The sequence below is a fragment of the Salvelinus sp. IW2-2015 genome, linkage group LG15 (assembly GCF_002910315.2).
Source record: "Salvelinus sp. IW2-2015 linkage group LG15, ASM291031v2, whole genome shotgun sequence".
Classification (NCBI taxonomy): Eukaryota; Metazoa; Chordata; class Actinopteri; order Salmoniformes; family Salmonidae; genus Salvelinus; species Salvelinus sp. IW2-2015.
The window spans coordinates 48,500,965-48,517,887 of NC_036855.1; the positions used below are offsets into that span (position 1 = coordinate 48,500,965).

General features: G+C 40.3%; 1 protein-coding gene across 1 annotated transcript in view; it reads left to right on the forward strand.

The window, feature by feature from the left end:
- The window catches only part of LOC111974396 (serine/threonine-protein kinase BRSK2), a 174,920-nt gene that overhangs the window by 118,675 nt on the left and 39,322 nt on the right, over positions 1–16,923 (forward strand). Inside the window, 4 exon segments of the mRNA XM_070447367.1 lie at positions 6,682–6,750; positions 8,026–8,172; positions 10,514–10,545; positions 16,724–16,885. Coding sequence (XP_070303468.1) covers positions 6,682–6,750; positions 8,026–8,172; positions 10,514–10,545; positions 16,724–16,885 — 410 coding nt within the window.

Genomic DNA, 16,923 nt, shown 5'->3' on the forward strand with positions numbered 1-16,923 from the left:
ACAACAACACAGAGTTACACATGGAATGAACAAACGTACAGTCAATAACACAATAGAAAAATCTATATACAGTGTGTGCAAATGAGGTAAGATTAGGGAGGTAAGGCAATAAATAGGCCGTAGTGACGAAGTAATTACAATTTAGCAATTAAACAATGGAGTGATAGGTGTGCAGAGGATGAATGTGAAAGTAGAGATACTGGGGTGCAAAGGAGAAAAAAAATTACAATATGAGGATGAGGTAGTTAGATGGGCTATTTACAGATGGGCTATGTACAGGTGCAATGATCTGTGAGCTGCTTGGACAGCTGATGCTTAAAGTTAGTGAGGGAGATATGAGTCTCCAGCCTCAGTGATTTTTGCAATTCGTTCCAGTCATTGGCAGCAGAGAACTGGAAGGAAAGGCAGCCAAAGCAGGAATTAGTTTTAACAATAAGGCACTAAAGTAAAACAGCAAAACATTAAAAAATATATATAAATAACTTTATGTCCTGAATACAAAGCATTATGTTTGGGGCAAATCCAACACATCACTGAGTACTACTCTTCATAGTTTCAAGCATAGTGGTGGCTGCATCATGTTATGGGTATGCTTGTCATTGGCAAGGACAAGGGAGTTTTTTAGGTATACAAAGAAACAGAATAGAGCTAAGCACAGGCAAAATCCTAGAGGAAAACCTGGTTCAGTCTGCTTTCCAACAGACACTGGGAGACAATAACCTAAAACATAAGGCCAAATCTGCACTGGCGTTGCTTATCAAGATGACATTGAATGTTCCTGAGTGGCCTAGCTGCAGCTTTGACTTAAATTGTCTTGAAAATCTCTGAAAATACTTGAAAATGGCTGTCTAGCAATGACCAACAAATAACTTTACAGAGCTTGAAGAATTTTAAAAGAATAATGTGCAACTATTTTACAATCCAGCTGTGCAAAGCTCTTAGAGACTTACCCAGAAAGACTCACAGCTGAAATCACTGCCAAGGGTGTTTCTACAAAGTATTGACTCCGTGGTGTGAATACTTATGTATATGAGCTATTTCTGTATTTCATTTTCAATACATTTGCAAACATTTCTAAAAACATGTTTTCAGTTTGTCTTTATGGGGTATTGTATGTAGATGTGTGATTTTTTATTTATTTAATACATTTTGAATTAAGGTCCAGGAATGGCTGAATAATTGCAACATTTACCTAGAGCAAACGCTGCAGATAGCAATACTGGGTGATTTGAAAAGTTATAGTCAATCGATCAATAATATAATAATTATTTTATCAAAAATATTTATCTTTAATTTACAATCTGTAGAAACTATGAGAATAGAAAAGTTCAGAACTTTTGTGGTTTAGTACGGTACCCTGCGTCACTGCTTCATTGCTCCAGACCACAGCAAGGGGGAGTTAGAGCACTGATTATGCTTTTGGGTCCCAAGGCGCTAATGTGTCTCTAACTGACAATGAATGGGCGACATAAACCAAATAGAAACTGATAATTGTGCACAACTTCAAAATTGAATTTCAATGAACTGAATGATGAGGATGAAGAAGGTGATTGAATTTAGAACAATAGTGTAAGATTTTCCATTCCTCTGTCCTGCACGCTCACACTCTGAAAAAGACAGAGTGCGGTTTTTATTTTTAAGGTTAAGGTTTTTAATTCTAAGAGAAACAAAAATATTCAGTTATATTCCATGATGTTCCTAAGATATATGTGTTGACTGAATATAAGCAAGTGATGTCTGCTAAATAATCAAGTTGATGGCGCAGTCATATAGCCTCGGCCTCGGCACCTACATAAAGCTGAGTGACTCATTCATGGCTTTGGATCAAAATAAGTACCAACATTGTTTCTGATAGTCTTTAATAAAGAAATGTTTTGGTCAGGCGACAGTGGGCTTTTGGTTTCTCTCCCTCTGAAAACAGAAACAAATAATTCTAAATAACAAACTGTCTTTATTTACAAATTAGGAAGAATGTCTCACCCCATGTTCAAGAATGGCCTTTTTCTCACTCTGGACATTTGAAAACAAAATCATCTCCAAAATATAGTTATTTTTTTAAACAAAGCGATTAGTATTATTATTATTAATTTATTTAGAATTATATAAAAGCCCCTTAGATATTCTCACAGATCAGATTTGCCCTAATGACAAATGCACCATATATATTAATTTAGAATCCTCCAATCCTCTAAATCTAATTATTAGCGGAGTCACGTCATTGAATTTTTTTTTTCTTTTCGATATACTGTAGGCCTACTGTAGGCGACAGTAGAAAAGTGGTGTAGGTCTTATTTATTTAAAAAGCATATTGAAGTTAGAAGCAATAGGATTTGAAGCAATAGCCTACCCTCTGTGGTCAACTATTTCAGCACCGTTTTGCGCAGCTCTGAGACAGGCATGAGGACTGGTCTTGATAAATCAATTTGCTTTTGATTTTCACTGAATCTCTGTTTGGGTATTGGTTAGACTACAATTAGGATGTGGAAATGTTATGCTCTTAGTACTGTAACCTACTCCCGACCGAAACACTAAGGGTTTTGTTTTTCGTTTTTCATGGAATAGAAACACTATAATATTAATCTAATTAATTAAGCTACATTTCTTAAAATCAATCCCATATACTATGTTCTTACAAAAATATATATATTGAAGGTTATCAAATTCTTCTCAAAGATGCCCTCTGGTGGTCAAACTATCACTAACTAGCATTAATGGTAACAATGGCTAACAATTAAATAACGTGTCATAGAATTCAGAGGCAGCCCGCAAGATGTGCTGCAGTATGATGCAACTTTTACAGGAAGAACCAATGTAGGTTCAGAACTTTTGTGAAATCGCACATTTACAAATATATGGCAAATAGAAATCAAACTGGATGGACATCAGAAATAGAGGAAGGCCAGGACTAAAAACAAACAAAATATAGCTATTGTAAAATAGATTGTGTCCGTAAAATGTATATAGTATACAGTTGAAGTCGAAGTTTACATGCACTTAGGTTGGAGTCATTAAAACTCGTTTTTCAACCAAATGCATTGTTAATTGTTATGGCTGCAGGGGGCGTATTGGAAAAACTGGAAAATATGTGCCAATTTTCAAACGGCCTCTTAATCAATTTTTGCTCTTACAATATGCATATTAATATTAATATTGGATAGAAAACAATCTCTAGTTTCTAAAACCGTTCTAATTTTTTCTCTGAATGTCAGAAATCTATGCTCGCTTCAACGTTATGCCTATACATGGTCATTATACGTAAGACCCTACGTATACTCCGTACGCCTTGCTCTGGGTGTCAAGAGGGTATGAGAGAAGAAATTTTGTGAATATCTTGTTCAGAGGTTGAATAAGAGCTATTTCTTTGACGTGACCGACCATTTCCGGAAGTCTGAAGCGCGCGTCTTGGGAGTGATATTGTGTTCTGTTTTGCTGCTGTTTTGGACGGGAACAATCTCCGGCTGGGTTTTTATTTGATAAATGAGACCATATCATCGTAATGTATGTTTTTTCAATATAGTTTAATTCAGATTATTTGAATTTTTTTCGGAGTTTTGCCGTGTTTCGGCGTCCTGATTTTTTTAACGTTGGACAAATCCGTGCCAGTCGACCAGTGCCAATGCTAAGTGAGAAGGGAAAGTTGCCATCCTGACTCAAAACAACGACTCATCTGGACAAAGGACACCCTGATCAACATCTGATGAAAGATCAGCCAAAGTAAGACCCAATTTATAATGTTATTCATATATCTGTCGTGCATGTCAACTGGGTGCGCGGCCCAAGTGGTGCTGGCTATTGTGGCTATGCTAACATAGCGGCTACATTTTTTTTTCGCTGAAAACATTTAATAAATCGGAATATATGTCTGGAATCACAAGAATCCTGTCTTTCAATTGCTGCAATGTATGTATTTCTCAGATATGTTTTATGATGAGTAATTAGTTATTTGACGTTGGTGTCTGTAAATGTTATGGCTGCTTTCGGTGCAATTTCTGATTGTAGCTGAAATGTAATTTATGATTTATACTATAAATATGCACATTTTTCAAAAAAAACATATGCTATACAATAAATATGTTATCAGACTGTCATCTTATGAAGTTGTTTCTTGGTTAGTGGCTATATATATCTTTATTTGGTCGAATTAGTGATAGCTAGTGACGGAGTAAAAAACTGATGGAGTTAGAAAAGTGCTCTCTTTTGCTGACGTGGTTAGCTAATAGATTTACATATTTTGTCTTCCCTGTAAAACATTTTAAAAATCGGACATGTTGGCTTGATTCACAAGATGTCTACCTTTCATATGCTGTATTGGACTTGTTAATGTGTGAAAGTTAAATATTTTAACAAACTAGATTTTGAATTTCGCGCCATGCACTTGAAATGGCAGTTGTCATAGGTGTACCAGTGTGGGGATTGCAGCTCAAACAGGTTTAACAAACTATAGTTTTGGCAAGTCGGCAAAAAAAAAAAGCTAATTTTTCCAACAATTGTTTACAGACAGACTATTTCACTTATAATTCACTGTATCACAATTCCAGTGGGTCAGAAGTTTACATACACTAAGTTGACTGTGCCTTTAAACAGCTTGGAAAATTCCAGAAAATGATGTCATGGCTTTAGAAGCTTCTCATTTGAGTCAATTTGAGGTGTACCTGTGGATGTATTTCAAGGACTACCTTCAAACTCAGTGCCTCTTTGCTTGACATCATGGGAAAATCAAAAGAAATCAACCAAGACCTCAGAAAAATAAATGGAGACCTCCACAAGTCTGGTTCATCCTTGGGAGCAATTTCCAAACGCCTGAAGGTACCACGTTCATCTGTACAAACAATAGTACACAAGTATAAACACCATGGGACCACACAGCCGTCATACCGTTCAGGAAGAAGACTCGTTCTGTCTCCTAGAGATAAACGTACTTTGGTGCGAAAAGTGCAAATCAATCCCAGAACAACAGCAAAGGACATTGTGAAGATGCTGGAGGAAACAGGTACAAAATGATCTATAGCCACAGTAAAACGAGTCCTATATCGACATAACCTGAAAGGCCGCTCAGCAAGGAAGAAGCCACTGCACCAAAACCCCCATAAAAAAAGCCAGACTACGGTTTGCAACTGCAAATGGGGACAAAGATCGTACTTTTTGGAGAAATGTCCTCTGGTCTGATGAAACAAAAAACTGTCTGGTCATAATGACCATCGTTATGTTTGGAGGAAAAAGGGGGACGCTTGCAAGCCGAAGAACACCATCCCAACCGTGAAGCACGGGGGTAGCAGCGTCATGTTGTGGGTGTGCTTTGCTACAGGAGGGACTGGTGCACTTCACACAATAGATGGCATCATGAGGCAGAAAATGATGTGGATATATTGAAGCAACATCTCAAGACATCAGTCAGGAAGTTAAAGCTTGGTCGCAAATGGGTCTTCCAAATGGACAATGACCTCAAGCATACTTCCAAAGTTGTGGCAAAATGGCTTAAGGACAACAAAGTCAAGGTATTGGTGTGGCCATCACAAAGCCATGACCTCAATCCTATAGAAAATTTGTGGGCAGAACTGAAAAGGTGTGTGCGAGCAAGGAGGCCTACAAACCTGACTCAGTTACACCAGCTCTGTCAGGAGGAATGGGCCAAAATTCACCCAACTTGTGGGAAGCTTGTAGAAGGCTACCTGAAACGTTTGACCCAAGTTAAACAATGTAAAGGCAATGCTACCAAATACTAATTGAGTATATAAACTTTTGACCCACTGGGAATGTGATGAAAGAAAGAAAAGCTGAAATATTATTCCGACATTTCACATTCTTAAAATAAAGGCACATTTTTGTAGGATTAAATATCAGGAATTGTGAAAAACTGAGTTTAAATGTCTTTGTATGTGTATGTAAACATCTGACTTCAACTGTATATATGTATGTGTATTTGTATGTATGTGTATATGTATGCATGTTTCTATATATAAAAAGTTTGGGGTCACTTAGAAATGTCCATGTTTTTGAAAGAAAAGCACTTTTTTTGTCCATTAAAATAACATCAAATTGATCAGAAATATAGTGTAGACATTGTTAATGTTGTAAATGACTTTTGTAGCAGGAAATGGCAGATTTTTTTATGGAATATCTACATAGGCATCCAGAGGCCCATTATCAGCAACTACCACTCCTGTGTTCCAATGGCACGTTGTGTTAGCTAATCCAAGTTTATCATTTTAAAAGGCTAATTGATCATTAGAAAACCCTTTTGCAATTATGTTAACACAGCTGAAAACTGTTGTTCTCATTAAAGAATCAATTAAAACTGGCCTTGTTTAGATATTTTTTTTAAAATGGGGGATTGGAAATGATGCAGACAATTACATTGATGGAAGCTACAATCTATGCACAATATTAAAGATAATCCACCCCCCCCCAAAAAAAGCCTGTAACAAAATGTGTAATAAGTCAAGGGGTATTAATACTTTCTGAAGGCACTGTAAACACCAACTCACCCAAGGGAGTATTTTAAAGGTTAATCTGAGGTTTTCAGTTCATAAAAATTATGTGGAAGCTGTATCTCACCTCCATAACAACATGCATAATTGATTACATCTTCCTCTCTTTTTTGTCTGTCGTTATCGCTCTGTCTCACTCTCCCTCACCCTTCCTCACCCTCTTTCTCTCGCTCCCTCTGTATCTCTCTCTCAGGGGGAGAAGTACGACGGGAGGAAAGCAGACGTGTGGAGCTGCGGGGTCATCCTCTTTGCACTTTTAGTGGTGAGTGATTGACAGCTGCCGTTGCCCCGACGATGACCCTGACACGTGCCGTTGAGTTAGTGTTGTGGTTTGATGTGAGTTAAAGTGACAGGGGCCGTAGCTGCATGTGACACGGTAAGTCTTCACAGGAAGCTGCACCTCAGTGACTCGCTGGCTTTGGTCTACAGTGACTTGCATAAATGTCTTCATTATGATTTGAAATACCCACAAACGTCTTGCCAATGGCCTATGATTCCAGATCTTGTCTGTATAGAATGTTAGTGAAAGATGAGATTAGATTTTTGGTTCAGGACTGAAAATTAAATCAGCAACCTCCATCTTTCATCCCCATATGATTGGTTGATTCATCATGTTTCTGATTGGAGCAGGGATTTCCTGGGCTGGCTCGACTGTCAGCTTTGTACTGACACACATATGCTCATTAATCCGAGTCTGTGTCATCAGCATTCACACACCGCTCTGATGAGACAGTGACAAAGTGGGGAAGCCGAGAACAAAGGAAATAATAGGCTATGTGTGTGTCTGTGTGTGAGGGTTTCTCCATTTTTTTGTCAATATGGCCATCAATTATTTCTCCCTGATGAAGATATGTTGAGATGGGAAGAGACCCTATCAGTCATGCTATCGTAAACTACCCCTCTAATCCATAGAAGTATGAATACTCTGCCTGTTTCAAATGTCAGATAGACCTTCACTGATTGGCATGAGTAATGCTCATGTGTTGCCTTGCCTGGTGTCTCTTGAAAGCCATTCGTATTAGAGACTTTGAAGAAGGCTGGCTAGACAGACCTACATTGACTGCCATGAGCAATACTTATTCACTGTATTCCCTTGGCTAACAACAATAACCTTCTTGTTTGTCCTTGTCAGATGCGTACAGTACAGTCTCACCTGGCAGTATTTAATTGTTCTACTTTGGCATGGCTCTAGATTTCCAATGCCGACTTACTGAGTGGTATCACATATGGCCGGTTTCCCGGACACATATTAAGGCTAGCCTTGGACTAGGAAACACTTTCAATTGGGAAATGGGAATCTCCGTTGAACATAATTTTTCATCCAGGACTAGGCTTTAAGTGGGTCCTGTAGACCAGCCATTAGACTATCACTGGAACTTGAGCATCATTCTGGTATTAATGCTCCTCTCTGTGTTCAGAGGACCACGACGGAAATAAATGGTTCACTTTTTGTGTGTGTGTGTGTTATCCTTGATGATTTGAATGCGGTGTATCACTTGGCAGGCCGGGATTCTGAATAAAATCTTATCGATCTCAGGGCGCCCTGCCATTTGACGATGACAACCTGAGAAACCTGCTGGAGAAAGTGAAGCTGGGCGTTTTCCACATGCCCCACTTCATCCCCCCGGACTGTCAGAACCTCCTTCGGGGCATGATCGAGGTGGACGCCACTAAGAGACTCACGGTACATTCCTCTAAGATCAGCTCTAGGATCAGATGTATGTTCGTAACCCCCTTATGTCAGGTGGACAATTCCCTTGATATCTGCTCTAGCATCAATTTAGATTATGGCCCACCTAATCTACCACTAAGATCAGGCCTAGGATCAGATGTATGTCCGTAACCCCCTTATGTCAGGTGGACAATTCCCTTGATATCTGCTCTAGCATCAATTTAGATTATGGCCCAACTAATCTACCACTAAGATCAGGCATAGGATCAGATGTATGTTCACAACACCCTTGTTTCAGCTTGAAGATGCACTTAATACTACATTTGTTCACTTTCAGGTGGAAGGTAAATTGGTTCTCAATCAATACAGCGGGCAACTTGTAAAGGGCCTAAGCAGATATAAATGTAACAAACAATTCCATCTCACTTTATTACCACAAAAGATTTACTACCGCAGTGTAAATCAGAGCATCTTCCCCAGCTCTCACCCACAGTACTAGTAAAGCAGAAATCACTTATCACTGTAGACAAAGGGAGACATCTTCCCCTGATTTAGACTAAATGACACTCAGAGGCAGTTTCTCATGCTCAGATTAAGAGTATTCCTGAATTTAAAATCACTTTTAATGGTGTTTCTACAGTTACCATGTCATTTTGTCCAGGAGTAGGCTTAATCTGGGTCCGGGAAACCTCCTCTCTGGATCTAGACTCTAGACAGTAATCCCATTGACTCTGTCTGTTTGGTTCAGACATCTGAGACAGACAGGCGGCACTTGAAACCCTCCCACGACTACAGTGTGACTTCCTCTAATGGTTTATTAGATGAACTCTCACTCACATCAGCATTAAGAGTTTTCTGTCAAATAGAGGGTGCTTTCCCAGTTGCCCAACGTCTAATGTATCCCTCACTCATCTGGTTTTCTCTCTGTTTAATCTACTCGACAAATAATATGAATATTAATGCTGTAATGTGTTTTTATTTTCTTCTTTCTATGTATTGAAGTAAGTGGAAGGCCCATAGAAATAGAATGAATATACACTACATGAGCAAAAGTATGTGGACCTCTTGCACGTCGAACATCTCATTCCAAAATCATGGGCATTAATATGGAGTTGGTCCCCCCTTTGCTGCTATAGCAGCCTCCACTCTTCTTGGAAGTCTTACCACTACATGTTGCAACATTGCCCGCTGGGACTTGCTTCCATTCAGCCACAAGAGCATTAGTGAGGTCCGGCACTGATGTTGGGCGATTAGACCTGGCTCGTGTCGGCATTCCAATTCACCCCAAAGGTGCTTGATGGGGTTGAGGTCAGAGCTCTGTGCAGGCCAGTCAAGTTCTTCCACATGAAAGTTGGAAGCACAGAATTATCTAGAATGTCATTGTATGCTGTAGTGTTAAAATTTCCCTCCCCTGGAACTAAGGGGCCTAGCCCAAAACATGAAAAACAGCCCAAGACTATTATTCCTCCTCCACCAAACTTTACAGTTGGCACATTTGGGCAGTTAACGTTCTCCTGGCATCCTCCAAACTCAGATTTGTCCGTCGGACTGCCAGATTGTGAAGCATAATTCATCACTCCAGAGAATGCATTTCCACTGCTCCAGAGTCCAATAGCGGTGAGCTTTACACCAGTCCAGCTGACGCTTGGCATTGCGTATAGGGATCTTAGGCTTGTGTGCGGCTGTTCGGCCATGGAAACCCATTTCATGAAGCTCAATGAACAGTTCTTGCGCTGACGCTTCCAGAGGCAGTTTGGAACACGGTAGTTAGTGTTGCAACCGAAGACAGATGATTTTTACGCACTAAGCGCTTCAGCACTCTGCAGTCCTGTTCTGTGAGCTTGTGTGGCCTACCACTTCGCGGCTGAGCCGTTGTTGCTCCTAGACATTTCCACTTTAGAATAACAGCACTTACAGTTGAGCGGGGCAGCTCTAGCAGGGCAGAAATGTGAAAAACGGACTTGTCGGAAAGGTGGCATCCATTGACGGTGCCACGTTGAAAGTAACTGAGTTCTTCAGTAAGGTCATCCTAGTGCCAATGTTTGTCTATGGAGATCGCATTGCCTTGTGCTCTATGTTATACCCCTGTCAGCAATGGGTGTGGCTGAAATAGACTAATCCAGTAATTTGAAGGGGTGTCAAGATACTTTTGTACATATAGTGTATTATATTTTTTTGTCACTACAGTAGGTAAAGACTGGGTCGTTACTAGAAGTCTCAAGTGTGTCGTAATACGTACAGTGAGAACAGATAAGGCATGTTGCTGCGTTCACTTGTCTGTCTGTCACAGCATCTGTTCCACACGCCGTGTCATTAACACAATGCTGTTTCCTCTTCCTGTGTGTCTCTACAGTTAGAGCAGATCCAGAAGCACAACTGGTACATGTGAGTACAGCTCCTTTCTGTGTGTGTGTGTGTGTTTGTGTGTGAACATCCATACGACTGGCTGTTTTGTGCACACTCTAATAGATATATGCACTATGTACTTTTATCAGTGAAATGTAATTTAATTTACAAAATGTAGCAAATATTTTTTTTTTGAAAGGGTCAGTAGATAAAAGTATTGCACTTACATAGGCTAAATTAGGGAATGGGAACTAATGGAAGCTAAAGTCAAACGTTTGTGCAGCCTTTATAGTAAGAGAAGGTAGGTCCATTAGGACAGATGTGAGAGGTCTATTTTCTGCTACGCTCTAGTAGTTACCCTACACGCCACCTGAACATAAAAGACAATGATGTTCTTAGTTTTAATGGAACTCTGTTCTGCTCCTAAATGGCTTGGCCTTATCAATGCAGGCTTTAAATACCTCCTCTCAGAAAAGTGCCAAGGACCGTTCTACTGTTCAGTGATGTAATAATGTGTGTTGCTCATTGCTACATTATGTCAATTCATCATTGCTGTTTAGCAATCTACGATATTGTATACTGAACAAAAATATAAACGCAACATGGGTAAAGTGTTGGTCCCATGTCTCATGAGCTGAATTAAAAGATCCCAGACATTTTTCATACACACTAAAACCTTATTTCTCTCAAATGTTGTGCACAAATTTGTTCACATCCCTGTTAGTGAGCATTTCTCAAGATAATTCATCCACCTGACAGGAGTGGCATATCAAGAAGCTGATTAAACAGCGTGATCATTACACAGGTCCACTGACAATAAAAGGCCACTCTAAAATGTGCAGTTTTGTCACACAACACAATGCCACAGAAGTTTTGAGGGAGCGTGTAATTGGCATGCTGATTGCAGGAATGTCCACCAGAGCTGTTGCCAGAGAATTTAATGTAAATCTTTCTACCATAAGCCGCCTCCAACGTCATTTTCGAGAATTTGTCAGTAAGACAAACCAGCCGCACAACCACAGACCATGTGTAACCACGACAGCCCAGGACCTCCACATCAGGCTTCTTCACTGGCGGGATCATCTGAGACCAGCTCCCCGGACAGCTGATAAAACTGCAGAATTTCTGGTATGGCCAGGCATAAGCTATGGACAACAAACACAATTGCATTTAATCGATGGCAATTTGAATGCACAGAGATACTGTGATGAGATCCTGAGGAACATTGTCTTGCCATTCATCCTGGTGCCATCACCTCATGTTTCAGCATGATAATGCATGGCCCTTTGTTGCAAGGGTCAGTACACATTTACTGGAATCTGAAAATGTAACCATTTCTTCCATGGGCTGTATACTCACCAGACATGTCACCCATTGAGCATCTTTGGGATGCTCTGGATCAACGTGTACGTGGACCAGTTCCCGCCAATATCCAGAAACTTCACACAGCCATTGAAAAAGAGTGGGACAACATTCCACAGGCCACAATCAACAGCCTGATGCACTCTATGATGATCGTTCCACATGAGGCAACTAGTGGTCACACCAGACACTGACTGGTTTTCTGATCCACACCCATACCTTTTTCTTAAGGTATCTGTGACCAACAGATGCATATCTGTACTCCCAGTCATGTGACATCCATTGATTAGGGCCTCTTTTTTTAAATTTTTTATTACCAATTAAACTGTAACTCAGTTTATATTTTTGTTCAGTGTATATCTTCATCATGTTTGTTGGATACATTTTCTTAACGGAAAAGTAGTTTCACAATTCTGATGGCTTTGTAGTGTATTTTTTGTCATTGCTAACATTGTAAAATCTGAAGTTCATGTTGAATATCTCCCATTATTAGCGTTCTACTCCACTGTGTTGCCTATCTAAACGCAGCAAAAAATAAACGTCTTCTCACTGTCAACTGCGTATATTTTCAGCAAACTAACTTCTACCACTTCTCTCTCCCGAATCCGGGATCCTCCTCATCAAAAAAGCTGACTAGCATAGCCTAGCCTAACGGGACAGGGATATCATATAATATAATTTTCATGAAATCACAAGTCCAATACAGCAAATGAAAGATAAACATCTTGTGAATCTAGCCATCATTTCCGATTTTTAAAATGTTTTACAGCGAAAACACAATATGTATTTATATTAGCTAACCACAATAGCCAAACACACAACCGCATATTTTCACCATGTTTCCACCGCATAGGTAGCTTTCACAAAACCGACAAAATAGAGATAAAATTTGTCACTAACCAAGAAACAACTTCATCAGATGACAGTCTTATAACATGTTATACAATACATTTATGTTTTGTTCGAAAATGTGCATATTTGAGGTATAAATCGTTTTACATTGCAGCTACCATCAAAAATAGCACCAAAGCAGACAGAATAATTACAGAGATCAACGTGAAATACATAAATACTCATCATTAAACATTTATGAAAAATACATGGTGTACAGCAAATGAAAGATAAACATCTTGTGAATCCAGCCAATATTTCTGATTTTTTAAGTGTTTTACAGCAAAAACACAATATAGAATTATATTAGCTTACCACAATAGCCAAACACACAAACGCATTTATTCACCGCAAAGGTAGCTTTCGGAAAAACCAGCAAAAGATATAAAATTAATCACTAACCTTGAACAAATTCATCAGATGACAGTCTTATAACATCATGTTATACAATACAATTATGTTTTGTTCGAAAATGTGCATATTTATAGCTACAAATCCTGGTTATACATTGTGAATACGTAGCACCGATTCACCAGAATCTCCGGAGATATTTTGGACACTCACCTAATCTGACCAAAGAACTCATCATAAACTTTACATAAAAATACTTGTTGTATGGCAAATGAAAGATACACTGGTTCTTAATACAACCGCTGTGTTAGATTTTTAAAAATAACTTTACAATAACATACAGCTTGCGTTATTGTGAGACAACGCTCACCAAAACGGCGGAGAATAGGAGTCAACATCTTACACAGAAATACGAAATAACATCATAAATGTTTTCTTACTTTTGCTGAGTTTCCATCAGAATGTTGTACAAGGAGTCCTTGGTCCAGAATAAATCGTTGTTTGGTTTTAGAATGTCCATTTCTTCTGTCGAATTCGCGCCACAATGCTAGCCAAGGTTGCTAACATTCCCATCCTCTCTTGACGCAAAGAACGGAAAACTCCAAAAGTTCCAATAAACGTTGAATAAACTGATAAAACTCGGTTGAAAAAACCTACTTTATGATGTTATTATCATATGTATCAAATAAAATCAGAGCCGGAGATATTCGCCGTGTAAACCGAACGCTTTTCAGAAGACAATGTCGAGCTCCGCCGCGCGCCTTCGAAGACAAAGAAAATTCCGGACCTGTCACTCCAAAAGCTCTTGTTCGGCCTCAGATCAAGCTAGACATCCCATTCCACCTTCCACTGCCTGTTGACATCTAGTGGAAGGCGTATGAAGTGCATGCATATCGATAAATAAAAGCCAGTTGAATAGGCAGGCCCTGAAACAGAGCCTCGTTTTCAGATTTTTCACTTCCTGTATGGAAGTTTGCTGCAAAATGAGTTCTCTTTTACTCACAGATATAATTCAAACAGTTTTAGAAACTTCTGAGTGTTTTCTATCCAATAGTAATAATAATATGCATATTGTATGATCTAGAAAAGAGTACAAGGCCGTTTCATTTGGGCAGGATTTTTTCCAAAGTGAAAACAGCGCCCCCCTATTGACAAGAAGTTTTAACATGTGTAAATATTTGTATGAACATAACAAGATTCAACAACTGAGACATAAACTGAACAAGTTCCACAGACATGTGACTAACAGAAATTGAATAATGTGTCCCTGAACAAAGGGGGGGGGTGGGGGGGGGGGGTCAAAAGTAACAGTCAGTACTGGTGTGGCCACCAGCTGCATTAAGTACTGCAGTGCATCTCCTCCTCATGACTGCACCAGATTTGCCAGTTCTTGCTGTGAGATGTTACCCCACTCTTCCACCAAGGCACCTGCAAGTTCCGGACATGGCCCTATCCCTCACCTTCGGGGGGAATGGCCCTAGCCCTCACCCTTTGTTCCAACAGGTTCCATACGTGCTCGATGGGATTGAGATCCGGGCTCTTCGCTGGCCATGGCAGAACACTGACATTCCTGTCTTGCAGGAAATCACACACAGAATGAGCAGTATGGCTTGTGGCATTGTCATGCTGGAGGGTCATGTCAGGATGAGCCTGCAGGAAGGGTACCACATGAGGGAGGAGGATGTCTTCCCTGTAACGCACAGCGTTGAGATTGCCTGCAATGACAACAAGCTCAGTCCGATGATGCTGTGACACACCGCCCCAGACCATGACGGACCCTCCCCCTCCAAATCGATCCCGCTCCAGAGTACAGGCCTCGGTGTAACGCTCATTCCTTCGACGATAAACGCGAATCCGACCATCACCCCATGGTGAGACAAAACTGTGACTCGTCAGTGAAGAGCACTTTTTGCCAGTCCTGTCTGGTCCAGCGACGGTGGGTTTGTGCCCATAGGCAACGTTGTTGCTGGTGATGTCTGGTGAGGACCTGCCTTACAACAGGCCTACAAGCCCTCAGTCCAGCCTCTCTCAGCCTATTGTGGACAGTCAGAGCACCGATGGAGGGATTGTGCTTTCCTGGTGTAACTCGGGCAGTTTTTGCTGCCATGCTGTACCTGTCCCGCAGGGGTGATGTTCGGATGTACCGATCCTGTTCAGGTGTTGTTAGCGTCCTAAGTTTTCATAACTGTGACCTTAATTGCCTGCCGTCTGTAAGCTGTTACCGTCTTAACGACCGTTCCACAGGTGCATGTTCATTAATTGTTTATGGTTCATTGAACAAGCATGGGAAACTGTTTTTAAACCCTTTACAATGAAGATATGTGAAGTTATTTTGATTTTTTACGAATTGTCTTTGAAAGACAGGGTCCTGAAAAAGGGACGTTTCTTTTTTTGCTGAGTTTAGATGAACTGGTTAAGAAACTACGATTTAAAGTAGTCTTTTACTARAGAAACACATAGTGCCTTTCTCTAAGCAGTAAGAAGCAGATTATTCAGTCTTGTTCTTGATTATGGTGATATTATTTATCAAGGTGCAYCTGCTACTACTCATTAACCTTTGGATGCCATCTACCATAGTYCCCTTCGTTTTGTTATCACTGCATCCTGTATCAAAAGGTTGGCTGGACTTCGCTAAAGACCCGTAGATCTCTACATTACTCCATTTTTGGCCCTACTTCATAAACTTCGGTCTTATCTAACTTTGCTGTTGAAMTATAGACACCTGAGTTGCCTTCACCATTCACAGGATTGGTTAACTCTTGAGATTCCRAGGGTTTCCACCAAGCTAGGTAAATCTACTAATACCTTGACTTTGTTGTCCTTAAGCCATTTTGCCACAACTTTGTAAGTATGCTTGGGGCCATTTGCGACCAAGCTTTAACTTCCTGACTGATYTCTGGAGATGTTGCTTCAATACAGCCAAATAATTTTCCTTCCTKYTGATGCCATCTATTTTGTGAAGTGCACCAGTCCCTCCTGCAGCAACGCACCCCCACAATATGATGCTGCCACCCCCGTGCTTCACGGTTGGGATGGTGTTCTTCGGCTTGCAATCCTCCCCCTTTTTCCTCTAAACATAACAATGGTCATTATGGCCAAACAGTTCTATTTTTGTTTCATCAGACCAAAGGACATTTCTCCAAAAAGTATGATCTTTGTCCCCGTGTGTAGTTGCAAAACGTAGTCTGGCTTTTCTATGGCGGTTTTGGAGCAGGGGCTTCTTCCTTGCTGAGCGGCCTTAACTTAGTTTATGTAAACTTCTGACCCACTGGAATTGTGARACAGTGAATTATAAGTGAAATAATCTGTCTGTAAACAATTGTTGGAAAAATGACTTGTGTCATGCACAAAGTAGATGTCCTAACCGACTTGCCAATGCTATGGCTTGTTAACAAGAAATTTGTGGAGTGGTTGAAAAACGAGTTTTAATGACTCCAACCTAAATGTATGTAATATACACATATAATGTGTATATTTATATTGCATTTTACAGGGTGCATGACAAAAAGACCTAGGTCTCAATATGTCGTCCTTGTTAAAATAAAGATGAAAATGTATATATATATAAAAATAAAACCTGTCAGTCATTTCTGTCATTCCTCCTGTCTTTCAGAGCTGGGAAGAACGAGCCTGAGCCGGAGCAGCCTGTCCCCAGGAAGGTGGCCATCAGAACCCTGAGCACTGAAGAGATAGACCCGGACGTCCTGGAGAGCATGCACTCTCTGGGTTGCTTCAGAGACAAGGGCAAACTCACCAAAGACCTGCTCTCTGACGAGTGAGTGATAGAGGGGAGGGAGGGAGGGAGGGAGGGAG